Raw genomic sequence first — 22425 nt, 5'->3', positions numbered from 1 at the left:
ACAGCGTCTGCAGCAACTGAGGTCTGAGGGGTGGGGGTGGGGCAGACTCCACCCTGAGCTGTTACCAAAGCATGACAGTGTCATCTATGTGGTTCTGGTTTTAGAGGCATGAAAAATGCAAAATTGCAGGGATCATGCATTTTCCTCCTTTGCTTTCAGAGAGTCACTGGGCCAGATAACACGCAGCAGGACTGCAATTTCTGAGAAGAAGCCATGAGTGCCAGTAAGTGAAGCTGTTAATGTGGAGCCTGCAGCCTGAGATGCTGAGATGCCAGGGCTGTGTGGGAATCTTCCAAGGAGTGCTACAGATAAGGGTGGAACCAGTGTAAGAGAGCTGTTGTGGCAAGCAGCACAGCTGGATGGATGGAGCAACCTCAGCCCTTTGAAACTCAAGCCCCAGATACTAGACACGGAGCTAGTTAATTTGCCTTGTTGGGTTTCAATCTTTTTGTTGTTGTTGTTTTTCAATCTTTCCCTCCTATTCTCCATTCCTCCCACTTGGAATGTATACTCTGCGATATTATATGTTGGAAATATGTAATTATGTTTCTTTTTATTTTACAGGAGGTTCACAGTTAAGTAGTTAATCTGAGGAGACACTTTGGACCATTGAACAGCACTGGTACTTTTGGAGACTATGGAAACAAAGTTGACTGAACACATTTTGCATCATGAGATGACCATCCTGAGCCTATGGGGGCCAGAGGCAGAAGGTTATGATTTGAATTAGAAACATCCTCCATGTGCTCTGCATCGGAACACCTGATTTCCAGTTATGGGGCTATTTGGGAAGATCATGCAGCCTTTTGTAGGTAAAGTCCTGATGAAGGAGTACATCACAGAGGCGGGGTGACCCATGGTGACATCCTGTGTTAGTTACTTTCCTAGTGTTGTGATAAAACGCAATGACCAAGGCAACTTACAAAAGAAAGTGCTTAATTGGGCTTGTGGTTCCAGAGGATTCGCATCTGTGATGGCGGAGTGAAGGCACAGGAGGAGGAACAGCTGCGCACTCACATCTTGAGCAAGCATGCGTCAGAGAACACAGGGGGAACAGTGTGTGTCTTCTAAAGCCTTGAAGCCCAGCCTCAATGACGTATCTCCACTAACACGGCCACACCTCCTAACCCTCCCAAACAGTTCCACCAAGTGCTTGACTCAAATACCCAAATGTGAGCTTATAGCAGCCTTTGTCATTCAAAGCACCATATATTCTCTCGACAATTTTAAGCCAACTAAACCCCTTTTTTCCTGAGTTGCTTTTTCTCAGGATCTTTTATCACACCAACAGAAAATTAAATAATGCATTCTTTGATTCTAGTTGTTTTTTTTTTTTTCTGGATGTTTGATTGCATAGCTATGGTCTCATAGGGATTGGCTAGCTATAATTCTAGCAGAGATCAATCCTCTGTACCTAAATTATTTTACCTTTTGTTTGAGTGCGTTTTATTTTGGTATTTCACCAGATGCCAGCTCAGGGAAGTAAACGGACAGTCACGTTCGAGAAGAACTGGAAAACAATACAGTATATCTTTGTATTCCCTTCCAGAGAATAATTATTTACCCATGTAATTATTACTTATTACAGAGATAGAAACAAGAGACCAGTCCTGTGAGAAATCAGGATTTCATAGGTTAAAACATTATCTCATTTCTCTGAGGGTGAACAGAGACTCCAATAGGAAGCGTTTTGTAATACTGTCTGCTATGTGACTCTAGTCCTTGGGAGTCTACTCATCCCATATAGGGAACTGACTAACTGATCAAAGTCCATCTTCATGGACCAGTGAGTTCTATTGGGGTTGTTTATAGACATATGGATGAGGGGATACTTACAGGAGCAGAAGTCACCCAGTGAGAACTTTACCACCAAAGCCCACCCCAGCACGGGTGACAGCTCATGAGAGCTGGGAGCCTGGTGCACTCTGCACAGCCTGCAGGGAGCTCAGCAGGTTGTGGACTGTCTTTCCGGCAGCCCAGGTGTCCTGAGCCTCTTCTAGGTGGCTCAGCTTGTCTGAGCCTCATGAGCTCTGTGCATTTGTGGCCTCCTTGAATCAAATTCTTTTTGAGGGTGGAGAGCCTTTATCATGTCATCGCGCCACTTAACACGACTTTACTATCATGTAGGGGATATATATATACTGGTAGCAAGCATATAGAATTCAGGCTAATAAGATGACTCAGCATTTGTTGCCAAACTTGGTGACTTGAGTTCAATTCCCAGACCCTCATGGCAGGAGAAAAGCAAATCCTGCAAGCTGCTTTCTGACCTCCATGTTTATGTGCGATTCCCACATACTAAGTACACAGATAATGAAAACCCAAGTCATAGATAAAGGCTAACCACTGCATCTGCACACACAGACACATCAGGAAGTACATGGGTGAACAGTATTGAACATTAGAAGAAGAAGCCCAACAAACACACAAGTTGACTACATACAGTGAGAGTAGATGCTTAGTAGAATCAAGATAGAGAACTTGTACCTTGACAGCACAGCTTAGCCGAAATTGAGGAAAGTGAAGGCAAAGAGTTAAAAAATAAAGCTGGTTATTTACACTTAGATCAAAGACATGAGCTGGTTAGTGTGAGCAAGAAACAACCAGGCAGAAATCTAGAAATGGGGCTGACTTACATGATAGGGAAGAGGCTTGATGGTGTTTTAAGGTCAGTGTCTGGAGATCATAGACCAATTCCAGGGATGAGCCAGAGGGAGCAAAAGGACACAAGCTGCATTGTGGGTTCTACCAGGGGCCAGAGCTCACCCTGAAGGCTGGATTGGAGGAAAAAAAGAGCCAACTGTACCACATTAACTCAAGCTGTGCCTTTATTTCTCCTGGGTGTCTCCAAGAAAAGAAGGTTTTCCTTCCTTCTTTGTGGAGATGCAACTGGTCTCAGTCTGCAGTTAAAGCCAACTGGTTGGTCAGGCTGAACTGACCTGGGAGGGATAGTCATGAACCCAAACTGTCCACAAATCTGTGAGAGAAAGGAGAACTCAGCATTCTGGAGCAAGAAACATCTGAGTTTTGGGAGATGCCTTGGATATGTGAACCTGTCAAGACAAACATCAGAACCACATGCTCTACTCCTGCCCCTTCGGAAAAGAAGTGAGAGCCAGGCCAGACCAGAAGAGGAAAGGAAAGGGTGTCTCCACAGTATGCCAGAAACCCTGGGTAAGTTGTCTTCACAAAACACATCAAATACAAGAGACCTCCCAGGAAGGTAGTGACTTCCCTGTCCAGATTACAGGGGGCTAGTCTTTTTCCACTTGCTTATAGCTCCCACCAAGTGTAACCTTGACTAGTGTCTGTGAGATGCAGAAGAGAATTGGGATTTTCCACAAGGTGCTGAGATTAAAAGTCTGCACCATTGTATGTAGTACAGAGGCCACTTGTTCTTCCTGGCCATCCAGCTAACTTAGACCTGAAATAATCACACAGAAACTGTATTTGCAATGCTGTTTGGCTAATAACTTATGCATATTTCTGGCTAATTCATATTCTAAACTAACCTATCTCTATTAATCTGTATATTGCCACATGGCAGTGGCTTACCGGGTGATGTTCCCAGTGTCTGTCTCAGGCCGAAGATCCATGGCTTCTCCCTGACTCCATACTTCTTTCTCCTGGCATTCAGCCTAGCCTTCCCTGCCTACCTAAATTCTGCCTTGCTATAGGTCCAAAGCAGCTTCTTTATTAATCAATGGTACAGAGGGAAATCCCACATCAACTCTTCCCAAGTTCCTTTCTAATCTTTGAGCCTCTGTGTCTAACACAGTTCATTGTCATGGTAAAATCCTCCTTGCATGACAGTTCCTTTCTCCCTATCCAATTTCTGTCATTTTACCTTCCTGCTTCCTCCTATCCTGAGGAGCTAGGAGAGTCTGCAGGGATCTTGCAGGTCCGTCCACATTGGCTCTGTGTGTTGTTATACATGATCACTAGAGGGCAGCAGACCCTCATCTTTCCTTAGAGCCAAACGAAACAACACTAGCAAAATCAACTCTTGTGGAAAGATCATTCTGGGTAAAGGCCAACTTGGCAAATGTCACTCTGCTAAACCACAAAGGAATTACATGAAGCTTTATGTTCACTTTAAGCATCCCCCCCCAAACAAACAAACAGCAAACAAAAACAAAAAAGCTGGGTGGTGGTGGCACACGCCTTAAATCCCAGCACTCGGGAGGCAGAGGCAGGCGGATCTCTGTGAGCTCGAGGACAGCCTGGTCTACAAGAGCTAGTTCCAGGTCAGGCTCCAAAGCTACAGAGAAACCCTGTCTCAAAACAAACAAACAAACAAACAAACAAACAAAAAACCCAAACTTTAAGCATCCCCCTCCTCCCGCCCCACTGCAAAGCCTACTGGTTCATTCAAGATTGTCGCTCCCCCTCCAACTGCAGTTTTCTATGGTTTTCTCAGTTCTGGAGCAGCCTGGACTTGCTAGCCTTTAGCTCCTCCCTCTCAGGCACCTGCATGTGCTGGCTAAAGCTTTCACCTCATCAGTTTCATGAGATGGTTTTCTAGACATTGACCTGGTGCCCAGGGTAGGTACGGACTGTTCTCAGAGTAGACCTTTTTTATTAAGGAGGTAAGGGGAGTGGGTGGGCAGAGGGGAGTGGGCGGTTTCCCTCACCAAGGTATAGCCTGTATGTCTCCCCCAATCCTTCATGATCATTCTAACAGCACAAGCACAGTTTGCTTTAGATTTCTATCAATAAAACCATGTCCTGTGCTGTGCACCCTTTGCTTAGGATGTAGAGATTGGGTTGCAGGGACGCAGTGAACTCTGTGAGTCACTTGAAAACAAGAACCTATCTGTGTTTTGCTAGTTGGGGAGAAGCTTTGACTCACCTACGAGGTAGCACTGCATTCTGGGAGGAAGCAAATAATTTTTTTCTGGTCTTACCTCCATCTTTGGAGCAGTCCAGGCTGAGTGAGGGGGTGGTGACAATGAGCCAGGAGGAAAATCTGCTAGATTTACCCCAAATTGGCTTTGTCCAACACTTCTGGTTTTGATCTTTGCAGAGAATATACCTGCTCTAGCTTGTTTTCTGTTACTGTGACAAACACCGTGACCCAAAGCAGCTTGGGCAGGAGAAGGCTGATTTCAGTTTACAAGTTATAATCCATCCTAGAGAAGCCAGACCAGGAGCTCAAGGCAGGAACCTGGAAACGGAAACTACTGCAGGGACCATCAAGGAAGGCTGCTTATTACTCCTCTCTCTCTGGCTTGCACTGCTATCTCTCTTTACACAGTTCAGGTCCATCTGCCTAGGGTTGGCACAGGTCACCATAAACTAGGCTGTCTGATATCAATTAGCAATTAAGAAATGCCTCTCAGACAAGGCCATGGGCCAGCCTGTTATGAGCAATCATTTAGTTGAGGCCTCCTCCTCCCAGATGACTCTATATTTGGGTCACCCTCATAGCAGAAGTTCACAACGGGGACAAGACCTAAGCTGGCTCTTCTGTTATGTGAATGGCTATGCTCCTATAGCCTTCAGCCACATGGTGGCCCCCAAAGGCATCTCCAGAAAAGCTATGCCAGTGTGTTCACTCTGGCCCCGCCCTAAGCTTCCGTGTTCATCGGTGAAGGGTCTTCTGAGCTTCCTCTCAGGCTTTACTGATAATACAGGCGTTTAGAAACTTCTTTCTTCCTAGAAAAATAGGGAGATTGGGGTCTTAGTGACCTGGTGAATCCTTGACTCTCCTTGTGTGGCTCCTGGACCTCTTTAGGATTTGCTTCCACTGGCCTGAGGCTAGAGATGGCTACTTCATCCCACCAAGGAGCAGCTGGAGGAAGCCAGGTGGAGCCCAGAAGCTGCAAGACATCAATAGGACAGGGAGAAGGACCAAGGTATGTTTCTGTGCGTGTGTGTGTGTGTGTGTGTGTGCGCGCGTGTGTGTGTGTGCACTATCAAACATTTGGGGGAGTGTTTGGCCCATGGAAGGCAGCCTGTCCTTTGCCAGCTTTGATTTTAAGAGCCCGGGGACAGTTTTCTCTAGGCAGGAATCATGCCATTCCAACTGAATCCAGACGGGTATAGAATAAACTTCTGAAGAAAGTGTGTGGGGCTGCTTCCTGCCAGGAGGTCTGTCAAGGAGGTTCCATACCCAAGGGGGAAGAAGAGTGTCGATTGGGAGGTCCGAGAGCCTAGCAGACGGCGTCTCAGGAGTTGGGTTCTCAGGAAGTCATCAGGTGCTATGGGGATTGTGGGTTTCCTGAGGCAGATGGCAGAGACTGTTCTAGATTCTCTCTTCTAACATTTCCCAGTCCTTGCACAGAAGATCAGTTAGTTACATGTTGGAGGAAGTCCAATTTAATCTAAACTTCCCTTACCTGTGAACCCTCTCTTATGTTAACATACCCACTGGTTAGGACAAAATTTCTTTCTCCATTGGTCTCTGGTGGGGGGGGGCTCTCTGACCTCCTTTCTCTGTGGCCACTTGTCCCTTGACGTGGGATGAATCCATGTGTCACAGAAACTCCTCCCAATGGCTGAGCTTATGGTACCCTCTGGCTGCATCCTGGGAAGACAGAGAGAGGGACTTATGTACAGTCTTAACTGCCAATATAGGGTGATGATTGTGTCCTGGTGGAAACATCTGCTCTCTGTCACCGAGACCTCTGTGCCATCAGAGTGTAAGGGCTTGGGGACTGGAAGCAAACATTTTGCTGAAGCTGAGTGATGTGATCCTCACTTGACTCTACCTGTGGATTCCTGAAGCATGAATCATGGCTAGGGAGAAATGGCACCGTCTACTTCCACATGACCAGGCTCATGCACAAACTGTGGTCCCTCTGTGCCTGAGCCCCTTGCTGATAATTGGGTGACTGCAGGAAGAGGCTGACTGGCACCAAAAGAGTGGGTCATGCTATTGACTTGATAGCCAAGGTCTCCCTTTGCTGCGGTCAGTTTCTGATGAGCACTCACAAGTTCTTCTGGTTTTCTTCCCTTCAGGTCCTTCCAGACACCTCTTCCAGACCAGCTTAGCCCTGATTCCCCAGCCATGCTGTTCCCAAATCCACACCACCCAGCCACATTGTTGGCTGGAGCCCACATGTTGGTAATAGTTGCATGTCTGACCGTTTCTTCTTCTAGTGAAATGAACCAGGTACCCTGCTCAAAGTTCTGCCCACAGAGAGAATATCCTTCTGACATTGTCCCCAAGAGACGCCCAAGACTGGGCCACCCTGCTGTAGCTGTCCTCTCCTGGTGGTGGCCTGTATATTGTACAGAATCATCTGTCAAAACCCAAGTCTCCCTTTGCTCTGTCAACTGATTGCAGGGGACTCTCTATGTGGTCACAGACTATGGCCTGGAGGGAGAAGGTGGTGAAGTTGTCTTAAGGGCATTGGGGATACTGCTTCGTGAAACCAGTTCATCCTTCTGATCACATACATAAGACTTCCATAGGATGGAGGGCTGGTTGTCCATCTACCTGATGGCCTGGTGGAGTGTCTTAGTGCATCCTTTACTGCTATCACCAGATATCTGAGGCTCCAAGTCCAAGATCAAGGGGTCCGTGCCTGGCAAAGACCTTCAGATTGTGTTATACTATGATGAAGAAGAGAAGGAGCGGGAGAGTGCATAAGAGGCAGCAGGAGGGGTACAAACTCACCTAAAATGAACACATCTTTGTGTATCACATAATACAGTGCCTGCAGAGGCCAAAAGAGGGAATTAGATCCTCTAGAACCGAGTTGCAGATGGTTGTGAGCAACCACATGTATGCTGGGAACCGAACTCAGGTCCTCTACAAGAGCAGCCAGTGCTCTTAACTGGGAAGCCGGCTCTCTTGCCCCACAAACTCACTTTTATAATGATCCACTCTCCCCATAATCTGGAGCACACTCCCTCCAGGAGGGCATGGATCTGCTTGTGAGTGCAGAGTCCCTTTCCCGAAGCTTCTTCTCCCAACACTGCTGAATGGTGGATGAAGTTTCCAACTTTGGCGGAGGCATTCAAATCATAAAACTTGACCCCTAGAAGACCTCAAGTTTGTGTCTGAGTCACAACCAGAGCATACTCAAGTCATTCGAATCACTCCTGAGGTTTTAACATTGCTGTCCCAGCTTTAACCAGTCTTATCTAAGACAGATAAGGATGAAACTCCAGGCAGGGCTTATCCTGAGAAATTCTCCTCCAGCTGTGAACCTGGGAAGTCAAAACAAAGACTTTCACTGCTCAGCGGTGAAGCCAGTACAAGGTCAATTTTCCTATCTCAAAAGGGAGGTGTAGGCCAAAGTGGATAACAGACCACTTTAGCAGTCTAAAACCCAACAGGACAGACGACGTTAAACCTAAAGATTCTAGAACTGTCTTTACTCATATGCTGCCTCTTGAACATGCTCAGGGTTTGGCCTCAACACTCCATTGAACAGCTTCCCCGAGCTCAGCCTGGGCAGCAGCTCTCACGGGGAGTGAGACACCTGCAGCTGGCCCAAGCAGAGCTGTACACTGCTACCTCACATCTGTGTCTCTGAGGTGGTCTTTCCTCCACAGCTAATATTCTAAAGTGATATGTTTGACCATTACTTCTTTTATTTTTTTTAAAATAATTTATGCTTTGCATACTTTGGTGTGAAGATGTCAGATCCCCTGGAACTGGGGCTATAGACAGTTGGGAGCTGCCACGTGGGTGCCGGGAATTGAACCCAGGCCATCTGGAAAAGCAGTCAGTGCTCTTAACAGATGAGCCAGCCCCCTGGCCATTGCTTTTTTAGCTTTGGTATTTGGAACCACTCCCAGGGAAAACCTAGGCCCAAACTGAAGGGAATTCATGTATATCAGGAAGTACATTGACTCCATGTGGGTGTGATGAAACTGCAGGGGCCAAGTACATGCAGTAAAAGCACTGCAAACTTCAGTGATTCGTCCTAGATTGCTTTCTAACATTTTTGTCCATGCTTTTCTTCATTTTCTAAATATGGTTGAGAAACATGTTATTGCTAGTGAATGAGGAACCCTCTAAGGAGACAAGCCATTGTGGAATTCTATGAAGGAAGCACACGTTTAGCAACGGTCACTTCTGAGATGAGCTCACGGCGATTTTGTGTTCTTCCTTAACATGTTTATATTAGACCGAGTCCTCTAGAATAAATATCAAAGTTTATAATCAGGACCACATGGGCCAGGGATGAGGCTTGGTTTGTAGAGTGCTTGCCTGGAAAGCATGGAGCCCTTGGTCCAACCCCTGAGGTAGGCTATGTGAGCTGGCGAGTGAGCGCAGGCTCTCTGCTTCTCTCAGTCACTGTGATTGCAAGCGCGTGCTACCATAGAGCTCCAGGCCTCATACTATCAAAGCAAGACCTTACAGCGGAGCTGCCTCCCAATCCAGTGGTTATATTCTCAGGGAACAAGGAGGACCGCCTTCCTGTGGTCCCCTCTCCACTTGTGGTGGGTGGAGCACTGACACTCAGCTCTTGTCTCAACAGCACCAACAGGGACCAGGAGGACAATTTCAAGGGGAACCTGGAAACATCCACGCTGCGGCTCCTGCTGTTAGGGAAACATGGCGCAGGCAAAAGCGCCACAGGAAACACCATTCTGGGTAAAGCCGTGTTCGAGTCCAAGTTCAGTGACCACATGGTGACCAACCGGTGCCAGAGTGAGAGTGTGACCCTGAGAGAGAAGCGGGTCATTGTCATTGACACCCCGGATCTTTTCTCCTCACTGTCCCGTGCAGAGGCCAGGCAGCAGAACCTGCAGCAGTGCTTGGAGCGCTCGGCTGATGGTCTCCACGCGCTGCTTCTGGTCATTCCCATTGGCCACTATACAGAGGAGGACAGGGAGACCATTCAGGGCATCCGTGCTGAGTTTGGCCCTAAAGCCTCCAGTCACATGATTGTTGTCTTCACTCGGGAAGATGAGCTGGGTGAAGACTCGCTGAAGGACTACGTGGAAAGCAAGAGCCCTCTTAAGGAGTTGCTTGGAAATGTTGGAGATCGATACTGTGCTCTCAACAACAAGGCAGACAGGAAGCAGCGGGAACAGCAGGTGTCCCGACTCCTAGATCTGACTGAGCGGTTGGTGGAGGAAAGCCCAGAGCCATATTTTGTGCCCTTGGCAATGGAAGGCCGTGGAGTCCAGGTAGGACTGGCGGGAGGAAGGACTATCTTGTGTGTTTACAGGTTTGTTTTGTTTGGGGAGTTGTGTTTACATGCTCTCGGGCGGCGTTACTCAACGGGTGGCTTGCGTTTGCAGGTTGACCGGCTCTTCCACAGGGGTCTCATGGGGTCGCATATTGATATTTACAATACAGTTCATAACAGTAGCAAAGTTACACTGATGATGGTTGGGGTCACCACAACATGAGGAACTGTATTAAAATGTCTCAGCATTAGGAAGGTTGAGAACCACCGCTCTAGAGCAATAGAGCCATCAAACTGCTTGAGTGTCAGCCTGGGACCTTTGGACTTAACTGGAAAGTTAATAGGAGACAAAACCCTTGTCTCCTGTGGCCCCTCATGGTACTGAACACACTGGACTCTACATAGTCTTTCTTTAGACTTCTCAGGGAAAAAAAAAAAAAACAACAGCAACAAAACCCCACCCAGTCTTGTTTTTTCCCCACTTCTCCTTCTGGCTGTTTCAAAGACTTCCGAGTCTCTTTCCTGTCTCTGGCCTCAAAAGACGATGTTCTCAGAGCCTCCTTAGGCTCTCCTTCATTTCTTCACGTTCTTCCCAGAAGACCCCTCACTTTTAGGTCCTGGAGGACCATCTGTGATCCTCAGTTTCTAAAGCTGTAGTCTTAGCTCAGCTCTGTTCTGCCAGCTCAGGCTCTGTCGGACCCTGACACTAACTCACCCTTGGCTTGCTCAAACCTGTCCCCACCCAGCACCCTAAAATCTCTTAGAGTCCCGCCTTCCTCTCTGCTCAGACAATGGTTGTGTTGCTCAGGAAACAGAGCCTTAGCTCTGAAACTATTGCTCTCTGATGTCCATGGAATCACTGAAGGTCTGGTGACATCAGCACTTCTGAAATCCACCTACTTCTGCCCTCTAACGTACTGACAGTTTTCACCTCATTCACGTATGGCCGTCCTCCACTCCATGTCACATATAATCGCCAGCTGTTAGTCACATTTCATTCTTTAACGTGGGAGGAAGATGTATTTGCTACCAAGGCAGCTACAGAAATGCAGACTTCCTGTGAAGAGCTGGCACCCAACGGAGTGGTTTCTGCACAGACGCCAGGTCCTCACCACATGGGGTGAGCAGGTGAACAGCCGTACAGAGGCTTCTGCAAGGCAAGGGTCAAACAGAAGGTGAACCGTGGCACCATCTGCTCAGAGAGAAGCCACAAAACTGCTGACGAATGAGTCTAAGCAGGATGGCAGTAAGAGAGAAGTCAGCATTTACTGAGCACCTACTAAAGGCCAGACTCACACATCACCAAATACTTGCGTGAACGCCATGTAAGGCTGTTCTACAGATGAGGAAACAGGCTCGTGCCATCTTGTCTCCTACGCCGATGTGTGCTTTGTGTCTCTTGCCTGAGTGAAGCGTGGCACAGGGATGCCAGCAAAGAGAAGAGGCTCAGAATGACCCCCACAAGAAAACCTTGCTTAAAATGCTCAGCAGCTTCTCGCTGATCTTAAGATGAATCATAGTCCTGACTCACCTGGTTGCTTGCCCTGTATCCTGCTTTCTATGCTGGTCTCACTGGCCTTCCCTCCCGTCTCGAGTTCTGCTCATGTCCACTCTGGCACTGTGCACCTGCGTAGCTGGCTCTGCATTTCTTCCCACCCTGCACCAGCTCTGTTCTGTGGATCCAGCCACTCAGCATCAACTCACTTCCTCTATCTCCTCGGCCTCTTGACTCTCTCATCCCTGCTTGGCTCCTCACTTCTCTGCCCTCAGGATACCCCTTATGTCAGTCACTACCAGCTCAAGGCGCTCCTGTAGATATAGTTACAATAGCTGCCTCCCTCCGAAGCCCATGAGGATAGAAAACACCCATTCTGTTAACCACACTGCCAAGTCTTGTGGAAAAATGATGTCGTAAGATCCACCTGGAATTTGCTATGGAAATTAAATGAGATACTTAAAAAGTTGTTAATAAAGAGATGTTCAGTATTTCTTAGCTGTTGTTATTGAGATGTGAAGGGGTTAGAGGGATTATGAATATTAAGGATTTCAGGGGGTGGAGAGATGGCTCAGTGATTAAGAGCATTTACTGCTCTTGCTGAGAACCTGAGTTCAATTTCTGGTACCCATATGGGGGTCTTACAACCATCTGTAACTCAGTTTCAGATCTGTCGTTCTCTGTTCGCTCCCACAGTCATTGCACATGTGGGATTTGCATACAAAGATGTCGGCAAAACACTTACACATGTAAAATAAAAATGTTAAATAAATCTTTTAAAAATATTAATGATTTTAGCAATCCAAAAGGGAAAATATATAAAGATAACCTGTACAAAGATTCTTACCACAGCGTCTTTTGAAGTAACAAAACCAGAGATAACCCAAACACCCACCACTGAGTGGACAGCTACATCAGTTGCATATGTCCACAGTGTAGGGTAGATGCACCAACCATAAGGAGCGGGTAGCTCCATCTAAATTAACTTGTGTAGGTGTGAGGTTTATGATACCTCGTAAATTGCTGACCAGGAAGCCCCATGAATCTCGCCTATGTGTGGACTCTTGTGCATATTTGTATAAGCACAGAGAAATATAGAGGGATATGTAAGCATTGACAGCTGTCACTCACAGGTTGGATATGGAAGATTATTAATTTTTTATATCATGCATAGCATATTTACATTGAAACAATGAGAAAGAGAGAGATAAAAAGAGAGAGGGAGAGGGGAAGAATCAAATGCATTAAAGACATTGCCTGAGAACAGGTAAGGAAGCAGAGGCAGACTCTTCTGACTGGTCTGAGCATCAAGAGATAAGATTAGAATGGAGTCCTGGAGGTTTCCAGGAATAGCCCATCTGCCAGACTGAAAGGCATTGTTTTCATGTTAATTATGTGTTTGATTTTTCACACCTGGTGGGATGTTCTCAATTTAACTTCCTGTCAGAGGCTCAGTCACCACCCCACGGAGCAGCAAGGGAATGGGGTGCTGGGAATGCCTCCATCTCTGGGAACCTGCTCAACAGCATCAGCGAGACTGAAAACTGGGGAGGAGCACAAAGAAACTCGAGGACCGTGACCTTACTGTGACCTCTTCCTCCTCAGCAGATATTCTGTCTCCAGTTGTCTGTCTGTCTGTGATTGCGCAGAAGACTGTATTCTTAGCTGTGTGTATGTCATTTTCCCCTTCATTTTTCTAGGCTTGTGGGAATAAAGCTTCATATGAAGGAGGAGACAATCTGCGTGGTAAGTTGATCACCCAACTTTGAGACTCATGTCTACATTGTTTTAATGCATTGCCCAGCCAAAGTAAGGTGGAAAACTAATGAATCAGAAACGAAAGGTCCATGGAGACCCAGCGGCTCCCAGAGGACTCCTGCCATTCGTGATTCAGCACAGCAGCAGGCAAGGTGGGGCACTGCGATGGCCCTAGCCTCCCCTGTTCTGTGTATGGAGTCAGCCTTGCTTTACATGGCTTTCCCCCTAACTCTGTCTCTTCTTCCTGGTCATGAGTCTCTTATTCCTGATGGGGACCAGAGCACTCCTCATGGACGGCACAGCTCACAGCATCTTTGTACGGACTTCCAATAGCTGTGTGTCTTGTGCAGCAGCACAGGCCGGCACACAGTAGTAAGAAGAATGCCTGCAGTGAGGACACAAAAGGCTCCTGAAGCCACTGATGCATTTTGAGCTTCTTTCTGGGTCAGCCCTGTGGAAAAACTGAAAATCTCAAAGTGAAGCTCACAGACTGGGAAGTACCACAAAATAACAAAAATGTCATTTATGAAATTTAGTAATAATAACAATAATTGAAACTGACATTGTGGATTAGGAAATAACATACATGTACTTCAAGCCTCAAAGTCTGTAAACTTATATGTACAGCCCATGTACAGTTTATAGCATCTCGGCAGGCACACTAGCGGCCATGGAAGGCACTCTTTTTCACGAGATCATCAAATGAAGGTGTCTTGTCAACACATTGATTTTTTGGGCCTTGGGGATTAAAAATTCAGCCAATGCTGTTTAGGAAAACCCTCAGGACATGCATGTGCCGATGGCTGATCTAACACAGGGGACACCTCAGCCCACAGGGCTGGAGAGAACTTGCAAGGGCACATGGCTTGATTAGGTGGCTCCAAGGAAGTCGGGTCTCTTTGGACTGGGTGCTAGTAAGCAGTGGGGGGTAATTCTACAACAAGAAACTCTAGGAATTATTTTGTCCTCAGGATGACAAGGTTAGAGAGAGGCCACTGCTGTCCTTGTAGTCACTAGAGGGATATTTTGGAGCTGTTGACGTGCTGCATATGGCCATGGTCCGGGAGCGCTGGCATCTACCATGGGACTTATGGCGGCTGAGAAAGAAGACACCGTCTCTAGGTCTGCTGTCTTCTTCCCAGCACCTGTGTCTATCCACTGCACTGTGTGGGCTCTCTGGATTGAGGGAGCCCTTTTTTGAAAAGAAATAACAAATGGAATAATACGATGCTTCTTTCCTTTAGTGTTCCTGGGGGTGGGGGGGTTACAAGACAGTGGTTTCTGCAAGGGCTTTTTCACGGACCCTTTGTTTTTGGCTAATCCTCCTTCCACCCTCTTATCTCTCCAATATGCACACCCCTTCCTCCTCAAGCTTCTCTACTCCCATCTACTTTCCTTCTACCTACGTTCTACCACCCCTGCGTCTGCAAGGGAACCTACCCTCATACCCCTTCCCAGTTGCTGCTTCCACAGAAACTCCACACCAAACCAGCAGAACTACGAAGTTCAAGCTTGGCTCCACATATGAGAGAAGACAAGACGTTTGTCTGTGTGGCCCTGGGTTATACCACTCAGTATAATTACCAGTTTCATCTATCTACCTGTGACCTTCATTTCTCTTCGTGGCTGAATAATATCGCATTGTGTATATGTATGAACATATGTGTGTCATATGTTCATGGTCCATTTGCTGGCTGATGAATAGCTAAGTTTCCCCCATTTCTTAGCAGCAATAATCACAGATGAGCAGAGATCTCTGCAGGGTGGTATAGAGTCTGCTGGGTGTTTGGCAGGTGTCGAATGGATGGGCCAGAGGACAGTTTTATTTCCATTTCTTTTGAGAAACCTCCAGACTGAATTTTAAGACGTCTTACCTTTTACCCCCCAAACACTATGCAAGGGCTCCTTCCCTTCCTCCACATCCACACCAGCATGTGCGGTCATTTGTGTTCTCGATGGCCATTCTGACTAAGGTTATAAAACTCTTTGGGTAAAGGGAAATGCGTGACACTTGGCTCGTGTGGCTTGGGGGAGCACTTGAGAAGCAGCCATATTTGTATGGAAACCTGAGTAAGCAGCTTGTCTGGACAGTAGGGTGAGGGGCTCTGTCCTATGTGCAGGGTGTGAGGACAAGGGGGAAGTGTGGGGAGTAGGACTCAAAGCCGGACTCAAGTTTTCCTCAACCATGAACCCTCCGTAGCTGCTCCATGCCTGTCAAGTTACCGGAGACTGCCCGGGTGTTATTCTCTCTCACCCTTTCAACAGTCCTACCCTGTGTGTTCTGAGAGTCAGAGGAGAACAATTTGCCCAAATGGCAAAGGGACATAGCAAGGACTCATTGTTTTGTTTTCTAGTTTCATCCAGACCTAATTTTATTCTTCTTTATATCCAAATAAGACTGATATACGTGTGTGTGTGTGTGTGTGTGTGTACATATATACATAACACATTTGTGGGCGAGTGTTTCATTTGTATATGTGTACATGAGTGTGTGCAGGCAAGTGTGAACATGCTTGTGTATTGTGTAAACATGCAGGCCTGAGGACAACACAACCTCCGTGTATCACCTTAGACACCATGCACTTTTTTATTGAGACAAGATCTAGTCCTGGCCTGGAGCTCACCCTGTAGATAAGACTACCTGGCCAAAGTGCTCTAGGATCTACCTGTCTCTGCTCCCAAGTGCTGGGATTCCAAGGTGCACCATCATGCTTGGATTTTAATTTTTTCATGGGTTTAGGATGTTGACCTAACTCCCCATTCTTACAAGGCAAGTTGCTTAGCAACTGACTTGTTTCCTAATCCCCATACCACATTTTCTTCATTTAACTGTTGTTGGTTTCTAGGCTTATAATACAATATTATTATTATACTGTAAATAAAGAGATAATAAACACAAATGCTTAAGCAATTTTTGCATGTTAATTAGAAAGTTAATATGAAAATAATATCCTCTCTTCTGTGAAGAACATTAGTTCTTACAGCCTCCTCTCGTAGACAACCATTGCAAACTTCCATAAACACAGATGAATTTGTCCCATTTTGAACTTCAGATAATGGAGCCATACACAATGTCAGTTTTGTGTCTGGATTCTTGCACTCAGCATGCTTTTGAGTTTCATACATGTTAAAAAAAAAAACCAGCAACTGGGTATTTGTTGTGTGAGTGTAAGGCTAAGGGATATTTAATAACCAGGTTGTCACCGCCCTTGCCTTAGCCCATGACATCATGCTTTCTTACTTGCTTTTGAAGAATGAGGGGCAGTGGAAGTTCAGTTTAGCAAAGCCATTCTTCTGGAAAATCCTGGGCTTCCCATAGTCCTTCTAGTTCATTCCTCTTTCCCGTGGTTTCTACCTGGGTGGCTGGGCTCTGCCCGAGGAGAGAGGCCTGCTCAGGCAGAGGATGAGGCTTTGTAGAGTAGTTCTCAGCTGTATTCAATGGCAGGAGGAGACACTGGGTCTATTTTTTATTTTTATTTGTTTTGTCTCACAGGTACAAAAAGGAAAGAGTCTCAGCTTACAGGACATGATGAGGATGTGGAAATGCCGGAACTGAGGGTCCTCCTCATGGGGAAGCACGGTGTTGGGAAAAGTGCGGCAGGAAACATCATTCTGGGGAAGTGGCTCTTTAAGACTCAGTTCAGTGAGCAGCAGGTCACCAAGGACTTTGTCTCCCATAGCAGGATCTGGAACAGGAAGAAATTTCTGGTCATTGATTCTCCAGAGATCTCATCATGGAAGCCTGATGCAGCTGATGTCAAGAAACTCACCTTTCCAGGTCCCCATGCCTTCCTGCTGGTGACACCACTGAGCTCTTTGATAAAGTGTGACGACAAGATGTTCAACCCCGTCAGACATATTTTTGGAGAAAAATTCACCAAGTTCACAATTATTCTCTTTACCAGGAAAGAAGATTTAGAGGATCAGGCTCTAGATGAATTTATAAGTAAAAATAGTCATCTACGGGACCTCAGCTCAAAATTTGGAGAAAGATACACTGCTTTCAACTACCGGGCAACTGTGGAGGAGGAGCAGAGCCAGGTGGACAAACTCCTGAGCCAAGTCGAGAGCTTGGTGCAGTGCAACGGCAACAAGCCTTGCATCTTCAGAGAGAAAGGTACGGCTGGGCATAGCAAACAGTTTTGGGATCCAGCGCTTGAGTGTAAGGCATGGTCTAGAGCTATTACTTTTTGAAGGAAGTGCAGAGAGTGAGAAAAGGTCTAGGCTGGAGGTGTAGCTCAGTACAGTGCTTACCCAGCCTGCACTAGGGTGGATCCCCAGCAGGTCATCAGCTGGGTGTGATGGTGTATGCCTGTAGTCCCAACACTTGGGAAGCAGAGTCAGGACGACCAGGAGTTCAAGTTCATTGATTGAATCGTGAGTTCAAGGTCAACCTGGGTTATAAATAAGACCCTGTCTCAAAACCAACTAACAGATACTTACTCTGGTGTCTTCTTCAAATTATCCTAAAGTTACAAGTTTTTTAATGTACACTCTCATGGCCCGTCTTTAGTTCCTTCCTGACCCCTATCCCACCTCTCCAGCATGGAGACCGCTCCCGATCCCCTTGCTGTCTGCTGTTGCCAGGACTCAGCACTCAGCTCAGTGATGACAGTTTCAGGTCACTGCTTTGCTTTTCTGTTTTCTTAACCCAGAACCCTCTCTGGGTTCTTTATTCTTCACTGCTTTGGAGATGGGGAAACTATAAGAAAGTGTAAGTAGGGTTTGGAAGATGTGCTTACCCAGGAAGACTAGTGCCCCAAACGGCTGTCTCTGTTTATGGCCCATTATACATCCCTCCTGGAGGAGCTACCTAAAGACGTCTAGGGAAACAGGAAGGCCAGGAGATAGCATTGGAGAAACTCAATTTAAAACAGGTTTTAGAGAATAGAAAGGGTTAGATGATTGGGGGGAAAAGGGAGACACCGCAAGAGTACACACTGGAAACTTCAAGAAAAGAAATATGACTGGCCGAGCATGCCTCTTAGGAGAAGATGAGAATGGCCTTCACGGAAACAGGGCTTCAAATGGCAAGAAGGTTGGACTAGACAGACTTGACTACTGAGTCAATGCACGACATGAGTACTGAAGCATGTGTGTGAGTGTGTGCTTGCATGTGTGCATGTGCATGTATGCATGCCTGTGCTGGTGCAGATCAGTGATCTATTTTAACCCTTTAAGCATAGCTATGAGACTGGGTTCAGCAGGAGTAGCTCACCAGCTGTCCTGGAAGGAAGACCGAGATGGGCTTTCCTCCCTCTTTGGTTTGAGGTAGACATTAGTGACTTGACAAGGAACTCATGATGGAGGACCACTGAGAAGAAACACAGTTCAAAGTGCAAAGGCACCAGGAACACCCAGAAGGGTAAATATGATCAGATCTCTGCATACCTATTTATAGGGAACATTCTCTTCCATCGCCGACACCACAAACAACAGTGTTCCTGGGCAGTTATTTTAACCAGGAAGTGTCTTTGACTCACCATTGAAAGACACAGTGAGGTTCATCCTGCTTTTAGTGAATTTTAGTATGAGACAGCCAACACAACTGGTAATCCACTGATAGAATGTGATGCTTTTTTTTTTCCTGAAAAATCTAATTGTATGGACTAGATTTTCAAATACTCAAAGACATTTTGCTATGATTATTAGGAGCTTGCACTAGGGGGACTTACTCACAGTAGGAACAGAAGGTAAGAATGAAATGTGTGGACTAGACCCAGCAAAGGTAAGAGGCAAAGATAAGGTCACTGTTTCTTTTAGGTACCAGGGATTAAGATGAGGTCCTAGAGAAGGGAGCAGAGTAGACCCAGAGGCAGGAGGTATGCTATCTTCATAGATGAACAGTGGACAGAGCATTGTGCAAGTCCCTCTGTTGAGTTCATAGACCACATGAACTGGGCACACCAGTCTCATGTGTGGGTAGAGCCGCTGGGGGATGCCTGGTGAGCTTAAGGGTGAAACTAGTGCCGTGAATAACTTGGAAAGATGAGTTCTGCATTTTCCTGAGTCCTTCCCAATTTCCTCTGCAACAGAACTCTTAAACATCATCCTCTTAGGAAGGAGTGGTACTGGGAAGAGTGCAACTGGGAACACTATTTTGGGGAGACCTGCCTTCCTGTCTCAACTCGGAGCTCAGCCCATCACCAGCAGGAGCCAGAGCGACAGGACGACCGTGGACTGGCAGGATATTGTGGTGGTCGACACTCCATCCTTCAGCCAGCTGCCTGATCTTCAAAAGGATCCTTCCAGGTTAAAGGAGGAGGTCAATTACTGTTTATCTCTCTGTGAGGAAGGGATGAAGGTTTTTGTCCTGGTAGTCCAGCTGGGGCGGTTCACCCAGGAAGATGAGGCAGCGGTGGAACAACTGGAGGTCATTTTTAAAGAAAAAGATATGAGAGATATGATTGTGTTGTTTACACGGAAGGAAGATCTAGGGGATGGAGACCTTCATGACTATACTAGTAACACAAAGAACAAAGCTCTTAAAAGAATACTTAAGAAGTATAAGGGGCGAGTTTGTGCTTTTAATAACAAAGAAACCGGTCAAGACCGGGAGACCCAGGTGAAAGATCTGCTGGCAATAGCCAATAGTCTCAGGGATGACCATTCCGATTCATGGGCGCATGTTGGCCATCAAATTAAAACAAAAATTACTAGTGTGTTTAAATAATGAGCTCAAGTGAGCAATCAAAAGGTCCAGACATAGGGATGCCATCAGACAGAGGTGGGTGGGATAAGGGGGGGCGGGACTGGTGGGATGGTTCCCCTCAAAAAAAGTCTATGACTTTAAAGACTGAAGAATAAATGCATCTCATGTTGGATATAGGTGTTTAGATAAATAAATTGTCAAGTTAGGCCAAGCAGTAGGGAATTAGAGGACAAAGAGAATAAGGTAGAGAATATTGGAAATGTTTTGAATATCAAGATAATATTAAGGGTCAAAACCATGTTGCCAGGTCAAACAGCATCAGAACTGACAACATGACCAAGGCTCCGGTCAATGTTGAGCCCCAATTAGATGGTACCTCAAGAACCAGAGGATTCAGACAGATACAGACACGCACACACATGCATGCACACATGCACACACACACACACACACACACACACACAGAGACAAGGCCAGCATTCTTGGGCATGGCAGAAAGTGGATATGAACATCAACATTACAACTTCATTCTGTCTTTGTGTCCAGCTTCACTACTAGTGTGAAATTTATTTCCTGGTGTTTTGTGCATGGCTGAGAAGATCTACTGGAAGTGCTTGAGGTGGACCATATGTGAGATGAACAATATGAAACCATCTCCAAAGTGTATTAACGATCAGGCATTTTAAATATCTGCTACTTTCATATGTACCTTGAGGATAAGATAAATAACATATGTGTTTAGTTAGCTTCAAGATTAACCTATTGGTAGGATAATGAAGTCTCAGAATTGATATGGTTTTGTTATTATACTTTATCTTAGGCAGAAGGTCAAGAAGTGATTCTGCTATAATTGAATGCCACATCCGTCTTAACACAGTAATTTGTAGAAAGTGCTTGTATAAGTATATCACATTGGATGAGATAATAAAGACGAATTGGATTGTGACTTCACACTTTCCTTCTGATGGCATTTTTTTTTTTCTGGTTTAGGGAAAGAGCCTAATTTCTTTTCTTCTTCTTCCTTTTTTTTTTTTTTTTTTTTTTTGTAAACTGCCTTAACCTTTGTGGGGAGAGGATAGTTAGATTGGGAGATGGTGAGCGCTTTGCTGGGCTGTCCTATTACTGCCTAGTGGAGGCCAAGCCAGTGGCAACAAAGGATGGTGGCCAGACCCAGGGATAAATCTGTGGCCTGTGCTTTTCTATCCATGAAATAGAGTAGGCAGAAGATGGCAGGAGAAATGGGACCTGATTATGTTTTTCTTGGACTGTGGATTTTACTGACATAAAACAGAATATCCTGTATACCTGGTATCAATATATTAAAAAATGAGCTAAATTAACACAGTAAAATGGTCAATGAAAAAATCAAACAATCAGAGTTATATTTTCCCCTCTCAATCAGTAACATTTTTTTTAAATTGGAATGGAGTTGGCTAAAACAACACCAAGACTTCTGGAGGCCCCTGCAAAGCAAGGCATCTGGTTGGACAGCAGGTGAGCACCAGGCTTCAATTCTGCGTACATGAGCCTTACAGAAAAGGACTAGAGATTGAGCCAAAGCAATGCAGGGTGCCCTGTGAGCAGCAGCAGCTTCCTAGATGGGACAGACCACAGTGCTATGCAGGGATCATGACCTCCAGGCCAAATTAAACATCATATTCCCTATAGTCTGCAACCCCTCAAAGAACTGCAAGACGAGGGGGCACAGGGTATAGCAGCATTATATACATATTTCCATTACAAACATTTGAATACATACTACTAGACACATGTTACCTATATAATAAAAATGTACATGGCGTGAGTATACGTCACTGTATAGATGCAGAGTTTTAGAAATCTTGAACCTGCGTTTCCTTTTCACATGAAACAGTGGCCTGATTTCATAAAGAGGCCACTGAAATGTCTAAGTACTTTGGCCGGGGTGAGCTTTTCACACCTCTGGTGCCCGAGTGCCAGTCACTTGTATGACAGGCCTTCACCAGCTCTGGGATTGTCTGCCTTAAACATTTCCCTGCACCAGGGGAAAAATGAATATGAACAGCCTCAGAACCAGGAACAGGAGGATTCAGGTCTGGATGACAGTTGTGCCTCTTCCCTGAGATTCTCCTCTGCTTGAGAGCAGTAACGCAGCCCTGCTAGCTGCCTCGGGCTGAGCAGGTGACACTAGAACCTGGACATGACAAGGGACGCACAGGCTAAGCAATGTGGCATACTCTCATTGTAGGGCCTACCATATGCTGCAGCGTTTCTTTAATAGTGGGGCAGCAATCCTTCTCAGGCGACTGCCCTGAGAAGCACCTGGAAAGAGACAGGAGAGCTAGACCTTTACAAGGGGATGCCTGTACAGATGAGGGATGAGTAGAAAAGGGCCAGGAGAACTTTGGGCTGTGGGGCCATGTTCCAGCACAGCAAGGAGCTCT

The 22425-nt window shown here is 46.1% G+C and overlaps 1 protein-coding gene across 3 annotated transcripts; it reads left to right on the top strand.

Annotated features, from left to right (window-relative positions):
• The first annotated feature begins 5576 nt into the window (after positions 1-5576).
• Positions 5577-20948, top strand: Gimap8 (GTPase, IMAP family member 8). Of its 3 annotated transcripts, none has more exons than XM_050119968.1 (5): positions 5577-5858; positions 9441-10095; positions 13293-13338; positions 16844-17467; positions 19410-20948. In XM_050119968.1, the coding sequence occupies exons 1-5, from the start codon at positions 5767-5769 to the stop codon at positions 20021-20023; spliced, it is 2031 nt and encodes a 676-aa protein (XP_049975925.1). In that variant the 5' UTR covers positions 5577-5766; the 3' UTR covers positions 20024-20948. The 3 variants fall into 3 exon arrangements, with proteins under 3 accessions (XP_049975925.1, XP_049975923.1, XP_049975926.1); XM_050119966.1 differs by having other exon boundaries at positions 19386-20948; XM_050119969.1 differs by having other exon boundaries at positions 13293-13329; positions 17320-17467; positions 19386-19728.
• The last annotated feature ends 1477 nt before the right edge of the window (positions 20949-22425 follow it).

Source organism: Alexandromys fortis, unplaced genomic scaffold (genome assembly GCF_014885135.2).
Source record: "Alexandromys fortis isolate MF-2015 unplaced genomic scaffold, M_Fortis_MF-2015_v1.1 scaffold_177, whole genome shotgun sequence".
In the NCBI taxonomy this organism is placed as follows: Eukaryota; Metazoa; Chordata; class Mammalia; order Rodentia; family Cricetidae; genus Alexandromys; species Alexandromys fortis.
Note: the sequence above shows the minus strand (reverse complement) of the source record. Positions and strands in the feature narration are given on the sequence as shown.

Coding starts and splice junctions, on each gene's coding strand:
- Gimap8 (XM_050119966.1), top strand. CDS start 5,767: ATGGCTACTTCATCCCACCAAGGAGCAGCTGGAGGAAGCCAGGTGGAG. Junction 10,096..13,292: donor TGGAAGGCCGTGGAGTCCAG/GTAGGACTGGCG, acceptor TCATTTTTCTAG/GCTTGTGGGAATAAAGCTTC. Junction 17,468..19,385: donor TTGCATCTTCAGAGAGAAAG/GTACGGCTGGGC, acceptor CCTCTGCAACAG/AACTCTTAAACATCATCCTC.